The sequence below is a fragment of the Anser cygnoides genome, chromosome 8 (genome assembly GCF_040182565.1).
Source record: "Anser cygnoides isolate HZ-2024a breed goose chromosome 8, Taihu_goose_T2T_genome, whole genome shotgun sequence".
NCBI classification, from domain to species: domain Eukaryota; kingdom Metazoa; phylum Chordata; class Aves; order Anseriformes; family Anatidae; genus Anser; species Anser cygnoides.
In genome coordinates, this window is record NC_089880.1 from 6,463,759 (window position 1) to 6,487,711 (window position 23,953).

Here is a 23,953-nt window from a genome sequence, read left to right on the forward strand (position 1 = left end):
ATGATGACCATTTCTGTTGGCGGACTGTCAGTGCTCAAGTACATCCGAAGCTCTACTGGCAGAGACCCATGATTTCGAACAAGGCAACATAAAACGGGATTGCTACCAACGCAGCTTCCACTCAGACAACTTAGAAATTTTAGACCAAATCGTCATGTCTGTGGTCAGGGTAACATACACAAACTAAGCAAATTCCTTATTTCTCATCAAATACACCATGAATATTTTTTTCCATAAAGGACATCTGGAAGATAAAGAAATAGCATTGGAAGCTCCAATAAACAGAATGATAAAAAAATATTTATAGGATCCAACAGACAGATTTAGAGATACCGCACACGCCCCTTCCTTTTCCAAGGGACACCATGCCCTTGACACTCAGGTGCTCCAGGTTAGTCTGGCATTTCAGCTTACAGCAGTGATGAAGGTGCACTAGCATTTCACATTAAGCATTAGCAGCTGTTTTAGATGCAGCACAGACATACTGCATTTTACCACATATGCTCTGGAGAACAAAAGCTGGTAAAAAGGTCAAAAGGGGATAGAAACATTTAACCATTACAGCTCTGACAAAAGGCCTTAGATCCATTCTAAATTCCTTAGACACCATTTAGACCCAGAGACAACTATTTCAGTCCAACACACTTCACTAATTAAGAGAAACTCAAAAATGCAGGCCACTTGCATCGTTCACTGGCACTTATTTCTTTTTATGAAGAGGGTACCTCTTAAATTGCCTCCTCCACAATTGTGACAGCCTGTAAGTATCAAACTTCAGTAAGTAATACTTGTTATTGCTGCAAAAGACCATCTACCAATCTCAAGTTCTTTGGTATTCTGTTGACCTTTTTTTTTTTTAAATGAAAGACCACCTCAGTAGTGAATTTGTATACCTATATAAGAACTGTTAAAAATATTTGCTGATAGTACTAACACCACCACATCTAAGAATTGAAGACATCACTGCTAACCCACCTGGGACTCAGAGGCATCTGTAGCATCTACCTTCCACATTTTTAGCTACACCAAGTGAAAAGCAGCTGAGATAGCCAGTCAGCTGCAAGAGAGGAGAACGTTTTGTAGAGAAGGTGGTAGGTCAACTAATGCAAAGTGTGGTGGGGTTTTCCCTTTTCCAGTAAAGAAAGGAAAGTAGCTGCTGGTATGACCAGCAGCTACTTCACAACATCACAGCAAGCAACATACTGTGTGGAAAGAGATGGAGACCCGTGATTTGAGTACTGGTGAAGTTTGAGTTTTGGGACAGCATGCACTGACTATGCTTATCCATCATGATTCCTAACAGATCTTGAAAGGTGCTAGCTAATGGTATACAGAATGTTCATGTCTATCTCACGTGTGCCTCAAAACAAATACAAAAATGGGCAATTAATAATCTTTCAAACACTTACCCAGAAAGTCAAATGCACTTATACAAATAATTTGTAGTTGTTTTTTTTTTTTTTCCCAAGATCAAGACCTTCTCGTTGGGTTCCTTACAACTGAGAATTCCATGAAAGCTTTCTCATAGTTCAGACAAATTATTCAAAAACGAATTCACAATTCAGTTTGTTACCAGAACCCTTCACAAAACATGCTTCTTTATATATACAAATTTATCACAATCATTTAGATAAGCTTTCATCATTAATTCTTCCTGGTCATCATAACGACTAACCAAATGTTTTTAAAACAAATAAATTCCCCATTCTCATCAAAACCGTTCTACAACATCATTAAAACAGTAGTGTGCAACTGAAAAAAAACATCTTTCATATAACTAAATTATTTATGACATACTCTATTAAATCAGGAAGACCTTTGTAGACATCTTCATCATCAACACTTTCTTCCGTAGGGAAAGGTCTATAGAAAGAAAAATATTCTAAGTTATAGATAGCATTAGTCTAGTGGCAAAGTGGTTTTGGTCTGGTTTCTAATATTTTCACACAGATTACTGTTAAGGTTACCATGGTATATATTCTTTCCTTTCTCTGATGAGCAGTAAACATATATATTTAGTCTTGGCTGTATGTATTGATACTTGATAAAAACCCTACTGCATAGTGGGATTATATATCATCACTAACACATATTATTGACAGTTTTTACCGTGAATTCTGAATTTTTAACATAGTAAGTGGATTACAGGACTAGCTGGAGATTGGGAGTAAGAGGAGTTGTTTTGTTTTAGAAACACCATCCATTCACACATAAGATTGCTGAATCACAGCACTCAAAAAAGATGGAGAATTCCCAAGTTAAAGCATGCAGTCTTTCACCTTCTCTCACAGCCCGTGTTTATATTCATGAGGTTAGGTTTAGTTGCATTTGTCTGTTGTTTTTTTTTGCTGTTGATGTTGTTTGGTTGTGTTTGTTCTTGTTTGTTTGTTTTGAAAACAACAATTGCACCAATTGGGCAGCTTTACTGATTTCTATAAGGCAGAAACAGCAAAAAGTCCATTCTTCCTTCACCCTGATTATGAGTCCAACTTACAACCCACGTCACAATTATTGGACAAGTTCTGTAATACTAACTGCTTATTTGTCTACTCCATGTTTCATCACAAGAAGGCTTCAGGCACTTCAGTAAATGTACCAGAAACAGAAGATAACCTTCAGAGCTTTCATGTATCATCCACTTCCAGATGAACTGGGAGACAGATTTCTACTGCTTTTGCCTGATCATCCAAACTCTTGTTAAAATGCTTAGTCTACCTATATGGCCTCCAACGGCTATTCGAAGGAACACCGTGCAAGAGGCATTATTCCCACCATTCACTAGGCCAATAACATACCTTATTCCTGTTGCTATTGCAATAGGCGTGCGGGAAAGTTTTGAGAGTGTTTCTATCACCTGAAAAAAAAAAAAAAGAAAAACTGTGATTAGTTCTAAGAATGAAAGCATTAAAAAAATCCTATTTTGATCACAGCAAATGATACAGGTAGACACGAATTCTGGCCATGCCACATACTGAGTGCTGACTTGCACAAATTTCCTATGATGTGGTCTTCAGCTCTTGTGTATTGATGGAAGTGATGGGAGCACAAAGAAAGCACAGGGAAATTTCTTATTTACAAGTTTCAGCACAAGTTAAAAACAATTAAGGCAAACTTAAAACCAGGTCATGTGGTAGTTTTAAGTTGGACCTGGATGCAATTGTAACCAGATTTTCTTACAGACTGCTCTGAAGGTTTTTATCTACAGAAAAGTTTTCACTAGAACTTTTCCAAACGCTGACCAGAAGAGGGAGCCAAATGACAAATGAAAGCGCCTTTTTCAGAACTTGCTTGCAAAGTAAAGGTAATCTTTATTAGACAAATAGGAAAACAAGCTACGAATTTGAGCTCATAAGCTTTTTTTAATTTTAGGTGATAGCATCAGTCGAGGAGATCCCGTTCTAAAAAAATACTTCACATAAGGACCCGAGGTTATACACAATAGAAGGAGAACATTAGGGTGGGTAGAGGATATTTGGTCACGTACAAGTAGAGATTTTGTTGTCAGCTGCAGTACAAGAACCAACTAGTACTCTACCTAGCACGTCCTCTTTGTCACAAATGATTTCCTCTTTTTTTGAGCAGTTTCAGATTGGCCAATCTTATTTGCGCGAGAGAAAAAAAAAAAAGCCAAAATGACACCCAGTAGCAATTTCCATACTTGCAACAACAAGGTTCCCTGAACTTCCCAGGAGTTTCAGGATGGGTCTTTACAACTTAAAATTCTTAAACTGAAGTAAAATTTCCTGAGAAAGTTTGTACCAGTAGGATTAAAATTCAGGCATAGCAATGATTGTTCCATGGAAATTGTGAATAAAGTTTACAATTAAAATTGTTTATTTTTGAAGTTCTAATTACAAGACCAGACTGATTATAAAGCTCACAGAGTTAAAAGTACATCTCTCAGAGGAAGGACAATGAGATGTTCACACAGGAAAATGACAAAGTAAAACCACAGAAAAGAATCGCAAACTACAGAGCCTAAATTGAAGTAGAAATGCTTCCAAAGTGCATCAAGTTTCATTTGTTAAAAAACAATTTCAAAAGTGAAATAGGTTATACTGCCCCAGTCGAATAAATGTTTGGGGTTCATTTAAGCTATTGTAAAAGTTTACACTATGGAAAACCTGGTTTTGTTTAATAGAAAAGGCACAAAATATTGAATACAATTAAATCTGCCATGTACATAATTAAAGGTTCAGGCATGGTAATTCCCCTAAAAAACTAAATATTGCAATACAAACTAGACAAAAGTTTTCAAAATTAAAAATAAAGTGAATAAAAACCTTAAAATTATTTTACATTAGTCAAGAGGTCAGAAAGGAAAAAGATTTTTAAAATATCTTGCTTATTTAAAACCAGGTGAGTTCTGGTTTATATACAAAGGAACAACCTGCCTCCACAAATCTGACAATCTCAGCACTGACCCGGGCAAGGAATGCTGAGTTGTACGAGAAAGGCTCTACGGGAAGTTCACTGGAAATTCAATAGCTGACAAGGTGATCTCTCCTGACAGATGGGTGAATATTGACTGGCAAAATAACAGGAAAAGAGGTTTAATGATTATTGAAAAAGAGAGAGGCAAGTCTGGTGAACTAAATATCCCTTTCCTGTTTCAACGTGTTATTTCTCAGCACACGCAACATCAAACTACTACACCCACGCAAACCCTTTTCCTTAAAGGGATTCTCGCTTATCTAGCGTAATCACTCCGAAGTATGGCTTACTCTTTATAACTAGTTATGGTTGTTTGAAGAACATAGAATGAAAATCTGGACAAAAATATGAATTTTATTAAGATAACTAGCAAATGGTATTCCCAAATTTACTGCCAAATTGTATTTTGCAGCTATTAATAGAACAGAAACAAAAACAAGTGTTAGAAATTGTGAGGAAAAGACTTTCAGGAACCGATGTAAAATCTCCCTTAAGAAAAAAACACAAAGCTGAAGAAGCCAGAAAAGCGTTTAAAGGAACATGCTGAAAAGGAACCATAACGAGAGAAAATGGAAGGCAACCAGTAATTTTCACTGCTCCGGGAATAGAGAGGGTCTGGCATTCCATGAAGAGAAAACTAAGTGACAGAAAGCCAAAAAGCAGATTTCTATCAAAATCTGAACAATGGACAACCCATTAACAAGAAAATGGCCATCACTGCAACAGCTGTCACTATCTCAGCAGAAATATTGTGTTCTGCAGAAGTAGGTGATGAAGAGTGGTCACGCTAGCATCACAAAAGAAAACACTGGGCAGAGACTGCTGTTCTTCTATCTGAAAACAATTAAGAACCAAAGACCATTAACCACACAATGTTTTTAAAGTTAAAATACCTGAAAACGGATGCAACTTCTACAAAATACAATTTGATGCTTGCTCATTGAACACTCCTATTAAAGCACAACTTAAAACTTCACTGTCTGGAAACATAATGGGTTCTACTCGAGGATTTTGTTGTTGCTGGGTTTTGTTTGTGTGGGGGTTTTGTTTTAAAGGAATTCTTAGAAAATGTCAGGATACACACCACACTTGTACAAATATATGAAACCAACGCTTCTGGTCATACTAGAATTGATTCACCATCACATGTGTAAATTTTTTTTACTTCAACATTTTGTAGGGGCAGAGAAAGATTTTCTACTTCTCCCACATGAAATCTCAGTTTCTAATGCACTGCAGACATTCTTCAGACTTGGCTTACTTCTGACTCCATAGGGAAGGTCTGAGTTATGGACTGGCTAAGTTGTCAGAAACACGATCCGAATTTTGAAAGAAGTTCATCAAAATAATCAAACTATCCCCAGTAAAATGTCTGGTTTTCAACAAACTGACCGAGAAAAAGACAGGAGTTTTCTGAACAGCTCTAGTTTCATGCCCAATACAACTGGTATGAGGGAACCTATAATATAGAGCCATTCTGAACTCCAAAATTACAGTGCACATGAATGTCCATAACATTCAATTTAAAAAAAAAAAAAGGCACAAGAAAAGCATTTTTTGCCTTGCTCTTTTGCACTCAGAGGAGCTTCACCCATTTTATCCATTTAACCCTAGATGTATTCCCAATTCTCTCCCACAGCAAGGACTCAAACGTATCACTCAGATGCTTCTGCACCTCTGAATGAGGCTAAACTGGATCCTAGTTTCAAGCGCAAAATTAGCGCTCCTTGCTCGTACAAAATCCAGAACAAAGTTTCTATGGCTGGGACTACTCTACAACAAATAACTGTACAAAGGGCTGCACAGCCTGTCCACACACAATGTGACCAGGAATAGGCACTGAAAATTAGACGCTGAGTAAGGATTCACATTTACGCTCTTGGAAGCTATGACACATTAAAAATAAAAGCTTTATATTCCAAAACATCCTGCAACTACTACATCCATTCATGTAGTCAAAATAGAAGGCTCACTAACTCTTGACTCTCCTACAGCAAACCATAAATCTGGAGGTGTTAGCAGGAGGCACATGAGGAGATCCCCCCCGCACCCGGCTCAACATGGCCGCTTCCCACGGACCAATTCTGTCAGACAGAGGTTGAGCAACTCTTCAGAAGTCACACCAAAGCCACGTTCACTTCAAGATGACGTGATCATCCAAGTCTGGTTCTCAGTATACAGCCAGTTTATGCAAAACATAGTGTGAAATTCAAAACTACGGCCCTGCAAGAGGAAGCGTACCTCGGCCTGCTCACCGGGGAGGGACGCTGCTCCTCAGCGTTGTTTCAGGCACAGCCAGCAACAGCCACAGCCTTGTGCGAGCCATTAATTTTTTACTTCATGAATTACTCCAACAACTAATTTTTTTGGCTTGATATGTTTCACTTGACTTGCTGTCATAGGTCAGGCTCTCCAGTTTATGTAAGGGCTTGCGTATCTCTTATCACAGTAATTTTGCAATTTCCTGCAGCCATGCCCTTCAGTAAATCACCTCAGGTATTCCTACACATACCTACCGCAGCAGTACACTAGAGGGACTATTTTACTTTTTTCTGTAGCCATGGCATCTCTGAATCTGAATTTAGAATGGGCCTATGTATTTTGGTCGGGTCAGTTTTCCATCTTGTTTCTTAAAAAGCAGCTTAAAAATCCTGCAGTTCAAAAGCAGACAAAATACCTTTTAGAAGTACTTTTCCACTTTTAGAATAAACAAAAATACATCATTTTGCAGCTTCCTGTCTCCCCAGACAGGCAATATTTCTTTGCTGCTGACAGCTGCTTTCAGTATTAAACCCATATTTCAATTTCTGATGTTTAGCTAAACTGAAAACATGAAGTGATCAACAAATGGTGATGGCAACAGTTTCAGAATTTGTGCCAATGAAACTTACAAATAACACTCACACATGGGCTGGACTGAAGCAGTTCAGTTCCCATGCATGCACTTACAAGAGGATGTGTTTTTCCAATACAAAAGTCACCACGAATATGTAACCATATTATATTTGAAGTTGTTTTGGTTCCTTTGTTTTCTCTTCAAAGTCTGTGCATCCAGTTCAGTATATGAGTGCCACACTTTGTTGACAACTCAGCCTTATTCCCTCCCATAAAGTAAATTTAGCAGATACATATAAGAAGAAATAAAGAAGTTACATTTACCAGTGAAAAATACTTCTAATACCAACCTACTTTTTGACATGCTGTTTTGAAAAATGCATGTTGGTTTCTTATCAACCAGGACTTATTTTCCTACATCAAATTTTGGGAATAGAAAAAAAAATCCCCACTTATACAGGAAAATTATTCGTTCAGAGTGTTGATCGTCTCTGGCTGCAATGTGTCCCCATTCCAGCCTCTGGGTTGGAATAGTGATCTCAAGCCATCTCACTTTAAGAAAACTTCAGAGATTAGTAACTACGTCTAACATGCCCACTATCAACTAACTTGAAATAATGCCCCCTTTACTAGTAGTTGTAACTACTCCCAGGCTCAAGTCTAACCATGAAGACAATCTCATAGCTGCATAAGACAGCTTTACGTACCTTAGGTACCACCAACTCAAAAGAGACTACAGAGCTGCTATTACTTCCTCAGAAAAGCAGGCATACCTGTAGCTGGTTATTCAGACCGTTTCTGTAAAGATTTGACCAAGTCTTAGCATCTTTCACTTTTGTACGCAATACCAGCATACTGACCCCTTGTTTCTTCAATAACCTATTCAAAGCCCGTCTCAAGGACGCTCAAGTATCTGTTGACAATGAAGGCACCTGCTCATTTGATAGGGTAACATGAAAAATACTCTGTTCTGAAAGTGTACATGAGCTTCCAACCAGTTTCCCAACAGAATTTGTCAGCAACACATAACTATGAATATGAAATGGATTAGAATCTTTTGGAAACATAAAGAAAGAGTATTCCAAAGTACAGATTCTCGAGACTTGTGCATGTAAGTATTAATTATCTGCATATATATATATACACACATTTACCACAGTTAAGGGCAGATTATGAAAAACAAAAAGCTAAATCAACTACAAATGGGGGGGGGGGGGGTGTACAAACTCTGAATTACTTGGGACATGGGTAATATTCATACAAGGCCAATTCCAAGTCCATCATGTTGAGCATGCTTCAGAGCCAGTACTGCCACTCATACCCACAGGCTGAGGGGGTTTTCATCAAGCTGTTTTCACTCATGCATCACATTGTAGGGATAGAAAAAGAGCAAGAAATCTTCACTTTGCATACCTGTCACTCATGGATAAGATGAAATTGCTATACATAAATATGTTCTCAAATGACTTATATTAATAATGAAGTTTTATTATTTGCTACTCTGAGGAAAGCATCCTAAGTTTACCAGGCCCTGGACAGTCCTGGATCAATACTTCATTTGGCACTGAAGGGGGGAGCGCATATCTTACTATTTTACCGTAATCCATCATTAACTTTTGAACCAAAAGACCTCCAGGAACTGCTACATTGACATTTTCATTTAACCTGGCTGACAGATGTGAAAAACGACATGCAGCCAGACAACTCCAGGGCAATTACACACCTAACATATCTAACAAGCATATTATTCCAAGTAAAGGGTGTTAGTAAAATTGAACGTTTTCTCTCCGTCTGCCTTGGTGTTTTAAGTGTTAGTACTCTGTATTGGTTCACATTAGTTTTAATTAAACCACAAGCGTCTAGCAAAGAATGAAGTCTTTTCAAAAAAGGCAGAATGAAAACATTTAAAAATGACCTAAAAGCAAACCCTTAGCTTCGCACCTCTAACAGGCCCTTAAAAATAAATAGTCAATTTCAATCTCCAGCTTTGCAAATATGCCTCTACTAAATACTGCCATAACATACAGTGAGGTGTCAAAGTTACACAGACACAAACACAGCAAAGAAAATGTACAGCCCTGGCACCCTCACCAACATCTCATTAGGCACATCTTGGTCTACAGACATCCAGCACGTAGAAACCTAACAGCCTGGTTTTGACACAAAGCTTCACATACAGCTAAATACCGATTTCCCTCTCATTCAAATAATGAAATATAAGCTTTAGGTGTAGCAGTGAAATCTGAAGAGCACATTGAAGTCATTCATTTCCACAAAGGTGATCACCAGCCACGGGATGCCATTTCCTCACTGACATGACCTTCAGCTATCCTACTTCTGGTGTCTCTCACTGTCTGTTCTTCCATTTCCTCTGAAATACATCCTCTAGAAATATACCTGAGGAATCCTCCATGGTTTCCCATGCAGGCTTAGTACCAGCACAGCAGTAGTAAATAGCCCAACCATTCCAGTGAGTCACTGTAGAGAAATTTACAACCGCAAGCCAAGTTTTTTTGTGACTGACAGGAGCCCGCCAGCAACTCTGAAAAAACAGTTTGAAACCAGGTGCCAAATGCTTTTCTGCACAGGGAGCAAGGGTAGAGCGACTGCTGTAAAAGCTGTTCTTGGCAGTCACGCACGTTTCCTCTGAAAACAGCCCCAGCTGCAAGAAGAGACCTCCACAGTGCTGCTGTGCTGGTCGGTGAAAGCATGGTGGGCTTAGGTTCAGACCTCCTCCTTCCCTCCTAGGCAGGGGATGCTATGTGCAGTGCATTGCCTTGGGGAAGTCTCGTCTTGCATCAGTTTTCTCCACTGTGTCTCCAGTGTCTTCATAGATAACGAAGTAACAGGAAAGTATTTCTCCAGACTGAATAAAAGAAATAGCCAAGAAAAAAGAAATCCTCCTGGGTGTTGTCTCCTGCTGTTTGTAGATAAGCTAAGTACAGAGTTGCAAACTACTGGGACTTCAAACACCCTGGGGAATCAACAGCTATAGAAGATGCAACATTTTCTCCAAAGCCTTGTAAAAAGAAGAGGTAAGGCAGGCAGTTCGGCATAAGGAAGGCAAGCAGAGCCAAAGAGAGAAGTGCATCATATAAAAAAAAAAAACCCCACTCTGAAAGATATGAGAGAACAGAAAACCTCATGTCTAAAAGAACAGTCCAAGGCTGGGTGTATTTTCCACTTTCAGGAAAAAAATACATAGAAAAAAATGAAGAGTTCTGTTGTGCTGTTTTTTTTAACATATATTTACATATGTATTCCAAACATTTATATCTAGTTTCACTGCTGGACAGAAGCATTTCATTCCTTGCTACAGGATCTCTCTCCTAAGAGCTCTAACTTAAACCAAGCAACACCCGATTTCATGTACTTACATTACAGATGTGAAGTATCCATAGCACTTCTCTCTAGGATGGTAGTTGAAATAGAAGCATAAATGTAGTTTCAAGCAATATCAAAGGACAGGTCAAACCCCACGCTAACCAACCCCTTCTTGCATGTCTTTGGCTCAATGAACGTTTTTAACATTTCATCCCTTTTGCAGGGAGCAATACCTCAGACCACTCCAACTGCTGAATGGGAGCAGTGGGACTGGCAGATGGATGCAGCACACACGACTCCTGAACATTACTTAAAATAAAAGGGAGAAGAAAAACTGAGTGTTCTCCGGGAATTCATAAGACACAATGTCATATTATTAGGAATATAATGAGCAAGTCTTTAATAACTAGTATCCAATTACGGACAAATCTATAGCCATTAAACAAGAGTTGTGCTTAAAAGCCCACTTTCAAGTTCAGTCTATGATGAAGCTACAGTTCCTAGTCCAAAAGCATGAAAGCTTCCCTAGACAGTTCTGCTCTTACGAGGAACTGAGAAAATCCAAATTGCACAAGCAGCATATTCCTCCTCAGCTCTTGGGTCGGTTTGTCCAGAAAGTCCAGACACTAACCAAAGACAGCAGTGGGGGAAGGGAGCCCCAGCAGCTGCTTCCTGCCTGCAGCTTGTGGTTTTGGTTCTATGAATACCTTCGAGCCCTCACCATGCTTTAAGGGGTTGGGTTTTTGTTTTGTTTTTGGTGGGTTTTTTGTTTGTTTGCTAAGATGATGTTGCCTGAAGAATGACAGTCTTCCTTCCTTCAAGCACTGCTTTAACAGCCAGAGCACTAAAACGCTGCAGCTAATAGCATGAGTGCAGACTACCGTGTAAAAGCTAGAGAATAAAGTAGGATTTTGTCCTTCTGGTGCGTTTATTATGTTTCAGGTTTTGCATAGAAGGCAAAGGAATACAAAACGATACGCCCAGGACAGTTCTGTAAAATCTGTCTGCTGTTGAATCGTTCCAGTTCCCTTCACAATCAACTTTATTAGGGTAACCAATACTTACGAACAGCATTATCAAATTATATTCGGGCTTTGATCCAATGTTCTCTCCCAGCGCTTTGTACAAACACTCTTATTGACAATATTGTATTTTTTACCTTATTTTATGAGGTAACACTAAAGGACCAATTAGTTTTTTCCTACATATTAAACACTTTTTAATATAGTCCTAATTTCTTCCTTAATATAAGCATCCTTTTTTTAATCCTTAACAACTAACAGTAGGAGTTTTAAAGGCATTCCGAGTTTGAAACACAGATTTTTTTTTTTAATAAATGGATATAAATCATTGCTGTGTCTTGAAAAAAATCACATTTTTGCTACTGCCCTTGAACAGATTTCAAATGACTGTTTTGTTTTGTTTTTTAAATTTGAAAACAACAAGCAAATTATCTAAATTGAAAACACTAGCTATGGTGTTTGCACACTTTGTATACATTTTTGGTCTGCTTGACCATGGATGATCGATATTAGCATTAAAATGTTCTAGAAAGAAACAAGTGTTTTCATATTCATTATTGATTGCACCTCAAACAAATGCTACTTTAGGTATGCATCCTACAGTTTAATTGACATGTGGTTTCTACACTCCCACTGTATTATTTTTTATATTTTCAACCTATTCCTTGTCAACCTTGGTATCAGCAAGAAGGATATTAGGAGGAGACTGCATAAAGGAGCGTCTCTTCATCTCTTCTGCTAAAAGCAGAGGAAGATCTTTCGCTTCCTGTCTTGAGTGAAGTGCGCACCGCCACACTTCTCCCTTTCCTGAATTCACTTTAACCACTGACTACAAATTCAACTGAGATTGTTGAACGGTACCTAGTCCCACTTGAATATACTCCAGTGCACAGTCATTGATGGTAAGAGTATTTATTGGGGTAAATGCACACTCTATACACTTTCATTCTTTATTAGAAAAAAATTTCCCCCTGCTACAGTGGGCAGTGCAAAGGCAAGTGAGTTGTTCTTTTTGATACAATTATCATCATGCACCTGCGCTGTAATTTTCGAAAGCCCCCAGTTATCTTCAAGTCTTGTGCTCTGGAGATCTCTCTTCTCAACCAGAAGAGATGAGGGTCTGAATCAGTCCATAGGAAAAGCATTGCACCTGCCCTCAACACTACAAAAAGATTCAACTCACTTTTACTCTCACCTTCTTCCCATCTCATTTTAAATCATCACCTTGGATACTGGACAATACAAGATACACCCAAAGACATTCTGCAGTGGGAAAGGCAATACTATCAACCCCCTTTATAGAAACTTGAAAAGAGTTGTGGTTTTCTTTTCTCCCCATTTGTCTGTTCATTTAGATAATGAGCAAAACTGCACTTAATATAGTGAAAGAAAATACAAACCAAGATTTACATTCTCGAGCTTGTACCTCATTCTCCTTTACCTTAATCTGTACTCTGAAAATTACAAATTGAGTGAGAGAAACTAGAAACTAATTTTACTTACTACTGCTTCATTTCTCTCATTTTGTTCCCTTGAACAGGCAGCAGCTTGTCAGTTGTAGCGTTATTCATGTATACATACATTCCCCTCTTACATTGCAGTAAGAGTACTGCATCTCCAAAATGCTGCTTCAGAACTGCTTCGCCAAGGCAAAGTGGGATTCCTCTTTATTTTCATTTCTTAAAAAATTTGGAATACATTTGCACATAACGACGACAACCTACAAAATACAACCTCTGTGCTAGTCAGCGTCTGAATGACATCGTATGCTTATTCGCGCTGACACTGTCCTTCTGCTGCCTATGGCAGAATTAAGCCAGAGGGATCTCCGAGAGAAGATCATCAGCGAGAAGATCAGCTAGAAGACAGAACTCTCAGAAAAACAATACATTGAAGGTCAGCACATTCAAAAAATAATAATCATGTACCACATGCATCTATTTGGGTCAGTTATTTTTCCCAAGCCACCCACATATTAACACTGTAAAACACAAAAGCATTTGAACACAATAATACAAAGAACACAAAGCAAAATATATATATATATATATATTTGAAGACAAGAACGACAGCAGAAGATCAAAAATTTCTCATCTCTGTACCAAGCATAGTATTCACATTAGGCACTGTGCCCACATCAGCAAACAGTCAGAACCACACCTCTTAACAACTCTACATGCCTGATTCCCCGCAGTATAAACTAGAATTACTTTAGGCACTATGCTAGGACATGGTGCCATCTCTGGTTAAGGAAAACAATACTTGCTTTAAGTCTTCTTGTCATTTTCACATGGCGGGGGGGGTGCACTGTTGTTCACGGACACTGTAATACAATTCCAGCAAAGCTGTGGGGTTTTAGGCACAGGAAGAAAGGAATAAAGTGGTTTGAGTATTATTTCAAGGAATGCTTTATTCTGCCGCCCCAGTATCAGAAGACACACAGCAGCCACCACGTCTCAAACTCATCTAGGACCTGCAGCATCAGAGCTACGCTGCAGAGAGGAATCAAATTTGCTCATAATATATCTAAAAGTTAAGTCACTCATATATGACATCCTTCAGATAGGGAATTGTTCTTCAGTTTTCACTTGGCTGTATATTCACAAGTTTTTCAAGTCCATGATAGGGATCATACCATGCATCTTCGATGCTGATACTGTGATAAACAACAGCAAACCACAGATGTCTATCGCTAACCTTGTAGTTGTATTTAGCATTAAGATGTATCACAGGATTTCAGTAGCACTACTGACCTGGGAAAGTTCTGCCCTCTGCCCCGCGCCTCAGTTGACTACTGTCCTAGCCAGGCTAAACCAACTGTTTACAGCATTGGGTCAGAAATCACATCAGAGAATGGATATGGAGAGAGTGAGCAAGCCTGATTTCTTAAAACACAATTCTGAAGGGCAGATGAGCTCTTAGCTTGTTTCTCACCTCAGCCACACTGACAGGTATGCCAGCTGGCAAAGGGAAAGCAGCAAAGCAGAGGCAGTGACTTCTGACATTAATCTTGCCTATTAGAGCACAGAGGACTATAGCTCACTTCTACTCGTGTTTACAGGCATTTCCAAATATTTTATGTGAAATTGCACATAACGGCTGTTGTGAAAGGGAACAGGGCTGAACATATCCTGGGTTGGCAGCAGGTTATAAAGCTTCATCTAAGGTCAACTTCAGTCCTACCCCCATTCATGACAAACACGAGCAGCACCCAAGAGTTCAGTGAAGTGCTTCAAATGAATTGGGAATTTCAGTCCAATACAAAGCACCCACAGCAAGCACAGTATGCAGTGACTGCAGTGGGACTGAATAACACCACCTCAGCAGAGAAGTCTAAGAAGGAATTAATGCAAAAGCAACTGCAAGGCAAGTAGGTGCACCCAGGTAACACACCACGACTAATTTTAGAAACTATTCTCTGCCCTAGACAAGAATAAGCTAATGCAAGTGGCCATGCTTTATGGACGTAAGGGTACATCTTGTATAGTAAATGCACAAAGTCATATCTGGGTGATAAAACTGGAAAATGTATTGCAATCAATAGCCTTATTTAAGCACCCTGGATTTGTCTAGCACACAATATGAAATGAAAACCTTATGTGATAACAAGCATTTAATATTCTAATAGTAGCACTGTCAGATGTACAATGGTCTCATTGAGAGGCAATGTTAAAAGCTTAGATTTCTATGGGACAACTGCCCTGGGGAAAGAAAAATTTCAAGTATCTAAACCTTTCTTCACACCAGCAGCAACATTCAGACTTCACTACAAGCTCAGGTTGGGAGCAAACGTTTCGAAGTTATACTCTGTGTCCAGCAGCAACCTAAGTTGACTTATGCTTCTCCCTTATTCGATTTCGTGTTAAAAAAAATGGAGAATAAACAACAATCAGTCAAAAGGTATGCAGGCTCATGGATGCCAAAGACAAACAGCCTCAATGCCAAGATTTCAAAGAAGCTGTTAAACATTAGCGCTTACAGTTTCACCCCATATTGATCACAATATGCTTCTTAAAATTATGTCCTTCCATACATATCCCTTTTTACTTGGCAAGCACCAATTATACCACTCACAGTCATTTCCAACAACACGAATTCCCTTGTTACACTCAGACCAAAAATAATAGCTTCAGGAATGAGACAGAATTAAAAACAGTGAAATAGAGCAATATTCAACTGAGGCAGATGTGCGAAAAGTAATCCTCCGACAACAGTCAAGTCAGAGGGTTTGGCAAGAGCTAAATTTTTGGAAAGATGAGAGATGTCAACAGCAAGTAAGAAAGTCAAAGGAGGGAGGGTGAGGCAAGGGAAAAGTACCAATCTCATTTTAAAAAAAGTCATGTTGCCAGCCTCTGACAGGGTTTGAGATGACAAAAATGTCACCTCAAAAACTAGAAAACAGGATAAGAAAACTGAAACCAAACCTGAAAAGCAAATGATATAAAACGAGAACAAAAATACACAGTTCCCTCAACCGTAACTTGTTTCAAAAAAAGATGCTGCATGTTTTCCACAAAAAGGGACAAAATTATCAGGATGTATGCATATCCCATGAATCTTCGTTAGCTATATTAATATTGTTAATTTCTTGCTGTAGGTCTCAGTCAAAATGGATTATTACACACATAATAGGCCAGGCTACTGCAATGCAAGTTCAATCTGTCAGTGGATGTTTGCATGCTGAGACACTTACTTTGCCCACTGCCTGTGACAGTCCCTGCGAGACTCCTCGGGCAGCCTTTGACTACTGCAGCTGACACACCAACAGAGCAGGCGAGGCTAGGGCTGCCGATGGGATCTGCTGCCTGCCCAGCTCAAGGCTCTGCTGGCTATTAGAAGCTTCACGGCAAGATTTTTCCTGTAAGGATTTCATCTGCCAAGTGAACTAACATGGATCAATTTAAAGCCATCTTGAGGTCTGTGGCACACCATCAGACCAATTCTTTTGTATCAGCCAGGCAGCTCTGATACAACTGTACCAAGTCATAACATTGGGAAAATGCAGACCTTGCTTTTAACATTTTAGCTAACAAGACAAATTTATAGCTCAATTCCCCTCAATGTCCAGAGGTCTGCACTTGTAAACATGCATCGAAGGAAAAACAAGTCAGATACTATACCTATGGGAACAACCAAATTTCACTGTGTCAAATTGTTTTCAACATGCGTGCAAACAGCAGAGCAAGGCCTAGTGTTACTACAGTAAATTGAGTGGCTTTGTCTACTATCTATCTATTAATCAGTGTAATTTTTTCTTAACATTAGAGGAATGGAAGTGTTTCAAAAAGAATCTCATGATTTAGTGTAGACAACAGCTTGACTTCCACAGAAGTTTACATTATTCAAAAGCAGTGAAAGCAGTACTTTCAAATGTTTATGGGAACACCTGCCTTCTCTAAACCAGTTCCAGGATTCATCATCACTTACCATTTCAGGGAAAACACTTTGAAAATGAAAATGTTTTAGATTATTTTTCTGGCAGTCATGAAAGATGCCTTCCTTACACTGCTTGGATAAAGTACATTTAAGGAGAAAGAAAACTTACTAACTTTTATTCACTCTCCTAAATGGGATGCGCTTTTTTTTTCTTCTTAGCCAGGAACATCCAGAGCATTCCCAGTTGGCTTACTTCCACGTGCTACGTCTACCACAGCAGTAGGAGCTGAAGATGTCTCCCAGTGTCTGTATATATGATCAGGTACAGAAGCCCCAACAAAAAAATTAATGTATCAGCATCCTCTTGGAAGCTAACCAAATCATCTTCTGCACAAACGAGCAAGTAACTTCATTTCAGATACTCCTTTTTCCCCCCTGAAATAAGCAGAGACTTGTAACTGTACAGTCCCTGGTCAGGGGCCCACAAACCCGGTGAGACCCTCCTGAGCACCCCGTCTCCCACAGCAGCAGGAGGAGCCGTGCAGGAAGCTGCAGCGGGAGGATTTGGGGTCCCGTTTCCACCCTAACAGCAGGGTGGAACAGCCAGGCTGCGGCCTCCCGCATGCAAAGAGAGAACTCGCACCACAACAACCGCCCCGTGGCCAGATTCACGGAAGTTGGTACATCAGTAACTGCATGGCAGACTCCTTTGGCCCACCCCTTTGTGTGCCTTTTTCCCTTTACATGCCCCACGCACCACACAGCCCGCCGGCACCACGGAGTCTGCCCCGCCAACAGGCCCTCAAGCAGCAGCGTGCCACAGAGGCCCGGCCTCCACCTCCCACCTCGCCCCGCGCTCTCCCTTCAGCCCACAGCTGTGCACTGGCACAAGACTTGCTATTTCTACACAGCATTTCCTCTGGAAAGATCTTAATCGGCTTCTGGCGTTTCTAGTCAGGGCTTCTAAGAAGCTCCGTTACCCTGGTACCTCTTACTGCCTTGTGACACGCCTTGCTTTCTGTATTGAAGCCCCAGTAGCAGATTTCAGTCATGTTTGTAGTAGTGAGCTGACTAGAAAAAGAAAGCTCTACCATCCTCCCAGATTCAATATTCTCTAAATCAGTTTTACATGATTTACATCAGTTTTACATGATTTACTCAGTCAAAGCATCTTGTGAATCACTCCAAATAAATGAAAGCTTATTTTATTGATTGCAAATTTTAAAGAAAATTATTAAATGATTTATTGGTTTCCAAGTTGTAAGTTACTTCTTTAGCTTGGAGAGGGCTAGTGTCGTCATCCCCCCCTCAGTTGAGAGGGAGGAAATAAAACCTTATCAGAACATCAGTGCTAAGAATTCTTTCCTTTTCAGAGGCTTGCTGGTGTCAGACAACAAAGACCACGGGTCTTCATTTACTATGCTAGTCAACATATAAAATACACTCCGAATCAGATGAGAGAGGAAGCAAGCAAAACCACACTTGAAAATTCCTTTTTACGTGAGTGAAATGAGAGACGACAGCATGATATGCAAGTTCTAGCAAACGTACAACAAGGGAGAAAGCTGAAGTGCAGGATTTCCAATAGAGTTATAATTCTCTTACAAGTAGGGAGTACTTATCTGGTAGGCAGAAAAATTTGGAGATGTATTAAAATGAACACAGGCATAACAGGACCAGTCTCCTGACTAAAAGCAAGACAGAATGAGACTGCCGAAACAAACCTGAAATGCAGAAACAAGAAAGGCCCAAAAAGCACTTCAGGGAGAAGGACTACAGCAGACTTCAAAGCAAAGAGATGAGAGAGGGGCTAAGCATGAAGGCAAAGGAGACAAGGCAATGATCAAGATCCAACAGTAACTAAACAGGGAAAATGAGTTTAAAAATGTGATGAGAGTATAATTAAGTAGAAAGAGTCACACGGGCTGTGCTCATTAGGGGTAAGGCTAGGGCAACAAGAACACAAGACAGTGCTAAGAGCCCCGCATGGAGGAAGGAGACGGGCCAGCTCTCCTCCTCTTAATTTGGAGGGATAAAATGTCTGTAGGACTTCAAAACCAACTAATCCCAACAAATCCACAGTGAAGCTATAAACAGGAGAGCATCAAAAGATTTTATCCTTTATTTCTGAACCAGTCACACGGTGGGGGGCACTGCTATTTTGGTACCATTATTGCTTTGTTAACATGAAGTTGCTAAGCATCACCTTTTCCTAAGGTTTAGGAGACTGCTACAGGCACAGGTGGACTATGCTGACTAGAGAAAAAAACACTTCCACAGCTGAAATAGACATAAGGAAATCTGCAGAAGTTCTGCAATTTGAATAGAAAGGTTCTCATGCACTCCCACTTAATTTGGCATCCAGCATCAGCATGCTTGCACTGATGAACTGCTGGTTAATCTAATTAATACATCTTGCCCTTGTATGCATTAGAAGCAGTCTGGTTGTGGTTTCTACAGATTCTGAATGTATGCCACCCACCTGTGGGTGGCAAATCTCCATCAAAAAAAATATGTAAATGTGAATTACTTTGTAAAACTTACCTAATCAAAGTGCATGTTATGGTTATGTTCCCAGTATTTGAGCTCTTTCACTGAGTTTTGGATATTATCTAATGCTTGCTAGGTATGTCTTTCCTGCATTCTGGAAAAAAAAAATTCATCTTCTATTTCCCTTAAAATACCCAGCTGCAGGTGCTGCACCACAGGCACCCACTTCTGCATTCACCAGGTGAGGTACCATGGACTCCCTGCCAAAGCTTCACCTTCCTCAACCAAAGCACTTGAAAGCTTCACCTTCTGGTCTAGCAATTTTCCTACCACTCTCAGATACATAGATGATGACAAGTTTAAGCTTATCATTTCTATATAACTGAACTCTTCCTTCTAACCTCATCTAGTCATTTGTTTGCCTAACATATGAAAAATATTCTGGTTAAAAGTTTAAAAAAAAATCATAAATCAAAAAAAAAAATCCTGAAAGCTAAACTTATTTGTCCCTCCTTCTCCCACACAATCATACTTTTTTCTCCATAGGATTGATTAGGCTTGTCAAGTGTAATTATCAAAATCCCAAATATCACAGCTATCTATTACATCTTGAATCTTTAAATAAAGCCAGACACAAAAAGTACCTGAATTTTACTCTGACTGAAATAATGCAACTCAACTCTCAAAAGGCAAAACATCCAAGAAAATAAGTGATTTAGAGTATGACACTTATTTTTAGCTTAACAACTGTCTATTAAAAATATTAATAAAATATTGATGCAGTATTAAAACATGATTTAAAGCAAGTTTATACTAATTTGGACAGTAAAAACCTGTTTAAGGCACAATCATGATTTTAACGTTTTCTGCCACAAAATATGCAACTGAGTAAAATCATCATCTCTCATCAAGACTACATTCAGCCTCCGAGTTAGCATAAACAAAAAACAGACCTCACCACTTGGAAAATAGTATGCTGACATTTCTAATGTGGTGGTTTAAGACCTTTCATTAACTTTACCAAGCTAATACTTCAAGACTCATAATGAAGCTTGCTTCCAAGAGTCGTTTCCCCACGGATCAAGCAGAGCAGCTGCATCCATCCACTAAGTTGGGTGCTCAAGCTAACCTTTTTTGCTAGCTGAAAGATTTTAAGGGAGATCTCCCCCCCCCCCCCCCAAAAAAAAAAATCACAACACATTAAAACATAGCCTCAAAAATAAACTCAGAATTCTGTCAGTCAACAGTATTTAGTATAAATTGTAATAAAGGGTAAGTGCTTAAGTCTCAAAAGATGGTGTGTATATATAGGTATGTATGTACACATATATTTTGCACTGGTGTTGACGAGGAGATTATTTAAAAACATGAGAAGCCACAAGAGCCAAGTAAATATCGTAAATGCAAAAGAAAGCACTCTCAAGAGGAACACACACTGCTAATTCCTTCACAAAGCTGGCCATTTCAAACAGCTACAGAATTTCATTATCGTTACCTACCCAAGACAGGACAGTTTCAAGGAAAAGCTGCAGATAAAATATGTAAATATGAAGGAAGTTGGTCTAATTCCTTAATTCACTGCTTTTGAAGGGACAGCTTTTGAAGGCAGGAGTTCATTCCAGGGGATCATCACACAACATGCAAACTACAACCAGGACTTTGACAGCACTAATATTTGGACAGTATGTAGAGCCAGCTGTTTCGAGTGTGACTGCCACAAGCGTGGCATTATTTCCTTTCCTTATGCCATGCTGCACTCAGCTAATCCCCAGGAGCCACGTTCTGCAAGGAGCTGGTGATGTTGCCTGCTGGCCGCCTTCCCCGGCCCAGGAGCCAGCCCCAAGGTGCCTCCAGTGCAGCAGCTGCAGGGGATGCTTATTCTCAGCATGTATCCCAAGGCTCTGCTGGCGGATTTGGCTTTGTTTAGTCCACAAAGGAAAGGGATACATCGGAAGAGAAAGACTAGGGAGGTCTCTCCCTGCATTATCCCTGCTTGCCCACACTGACACCCCCTCTGTCCCTCACGGAGCAGGCATTTAACACTCCTCTCCCTCCTCTGGAGAGAAGAGTCCTTCTCAAAATACAGCTTTAGACATGTCAGCTAAATACCCCAGTGTGCTTGTTCCATAATATCGCAACACCTTACAGCACATCCGGAGCTGGCAAATACAGCCCAACGCAGTAGGTACTGCGACTTGCAGTATCACGTGGAAGTACCCCGCACCAGCCACAGGAAGACTATTCTCTACTGACCTAGCACCACGGAGGAAAACGCTACAGAACGCCAGTGAGTCACTGCGAAATCAGCAGCATCTCTGCTCCACACTTGAAACCGCACCGTGAGTTTTGGACAACAGCTTACCCCAGCGAAGGCTGAATGGGAAACGGGAAAACTCCCTGCCCCCAGCCACCGCTGACCTACATTCCCATTTTCCCTCTACTCCCTGCAAGGGCACAGGCAGTAAATCCTCCCTCAAAAGCCATTTACATATTTTGGTAAAAAGTGGATTACAGAGTGCACTGAATTCCTCAGCTACTATCAATTAGCTACTGCAGGAAACACACATCATGCTGCTTGCACAACATCACTGATGGATTTTGGCACAAATCAGTTCAAACTCAGAAGCACTCTGAGCCTTTCAGCATTTTAAATTAACCATGAAGTAGAATTGTGGAGAATGGGATATATTCATGAGCGCTAACCCTCAACTGGCTTTGCTGTGTAATTCTGCCAAGCGTCCTTTATATGTCCATTGAACAAAATGGCTTTCAGTTAAACATACATCCAGTTCTGTAAGTAACTCTGTTTAATTCAGGAATTTTATTTTACTTTATTTCCAAGATTAACAGTTGTACATAAAACATGCCTGGAATAGCACATTCCAAAAATTCAGATATGCTTCTGTCAGCTACCTCTGCATAGCAGCGCATTTATACAATGTGCCCATGTTGCTACTTCATATCAAAGGCTCTTTAAAGACAGATCTTAAGACTTACGTCAGCAAATTACACTTCTAAACAATAAGGTGAAATTCAGCAACTGTTTCACTTGCAGAGTTAGCACGAGCTGAAGTGAATCATTTAATTTCTGTTAGCAGTACTTGTAATTTCTTCTGTAATGTCACTTTCCACTTAGCTGCTGTTGCTTTTCACAACAGTTTTTAAACAGGTTCTCAAGTTGATCAACAAATACACTCAGTGCAAAAATTTTATGACGAATACTTTGTTATTGAATGGTTATTTTGGAAACGGCATGCCCATTTTTCAATCACTTGTGTTTCACCTTAGATACCTCACACAGAAAGCCTTGAAAGTGCAAGCAGTCTGCTCAGTAGAACCTGTCCAGATAAACCTCGTGAATCATGCTGGAATATGAAGTACTTAAATTTATCATTTCTATCTGAACACACAGCCATAGTTTTTGCATAAGACTCAATAACTTTTATTGTCTCCGAGGTACTGCCACCTTGGTCTCCCTGTCCCAGCACCCTTTTACTTTCTTCTACTCCCCCTCATAGGTCCCCCCTTCCCTCTCCTGGTGTTCTTCATTGCTAAGGTACTACCAGGATATGTAGTTACAAACATTTAGGACCCAAAAGCCCAGTCCCAAACCACCTCCTTGCCATGGTAGAGGCAGCCACAGCTCCAGATCACTCAGCCTGCATACAAACCCTATGGTGGTGACAGCGACAACGAATCCGCCAGCCCTACAGCACCACGAGCGAGACGCTTCGCCGGCCCACAGCTCACCCTTCGGGTGCTGGCAGCCCCAAGGCTGGGCCTCCGGAGGGGCAGAGGCACAGCAGAGGCTTTCCAAGGCAGCAGCGGGATTGCTGTCCGGCCTGGGGCTGACAGGGAGTGGGCACGGGAGAGCAGCCCCGCTGCAGTGAGGCCGTGGCTGCTCCCAGGCACCCACCACCTCCGCCTGACCAGACGAGGCTCACCTCCCAAGTTACCTTCCTCCTGCCTCTCCCATCCAGCCACGTTAGAGCCTCGCAGGACCGCACAGAACAAGTGGCAGCACCTTGCTGACCAACACAGGCCCAGGAGCTATTCAACATCTTTTATTTTCTCTGCTCCAAAATCAGCCATTTTGAAAAATCTCCCTCTCAAACCTCAATCAACTTCTGCAAGAACCACAGGGCCCCTTCCCGCTGATCTGATCAGCGAAGAGGGACAGACTGTGCCAGGCACACCTAGCCCCGCAGCAGCTGGCTGACATTTCTTCTGTAACATACTTAAGCCAAAAGAAGCCATCTCCCTAAATACACCTGATGTTTTGCACAGGAAGACTCATTAGTTTTCACGACGAGGTAGTCTTTATGATCCCAGTCAACTACAGCAAATAAAGTATTTTTAAATTTGTAAATACACTTGTATATACTCGGACATATTTCTGTTTCCAAACTATTTCAAGTATTCATGCTGCTTTCCAAAGGCATAGAACACTGCACATCAGACATTAATTCACA

The 23,953-nt window shown here is 40.2% G+C and overlaps 1 protein-coding gene across 6 annotated transcripts in view; it reads right to left on the reverse strand.

Annotated features, from left to right (window-relative positions):
- Positions 1 to 23,953, reverse strand: part of VAV3 (vav guanine nucleotide exchange factor 3) — a 275,359-nt gene that overhangs the window by 203,820 nt on the left and 47,586 nt on the right. For 5 of the 6 annotated variants that reach the window (XM_048066888.2, XM_048066894.2, XM_048066889.2 and 2 more), the window contains exons 3-4: positions 2,796 to 2,854; positions 1,798 to 1,863 (exon numbers count right to left, since the gene is read on the reverse strand). In XM_048066888.2, coding sequence (XP_047922845.1) covers positions 1,798 to 1,863; positions 2,796 to 2,854 — 125 coding nt within the window. Of the gene's footprint in view, positions 1 to 1,797; positions 1,864 to 2,795; positions 2,855 to 17,164; positions 18,248 to 23,953 lie in introns of those variants that run through there. The other variant, XM_048066896.2, reaches the window with a different exon arrangement.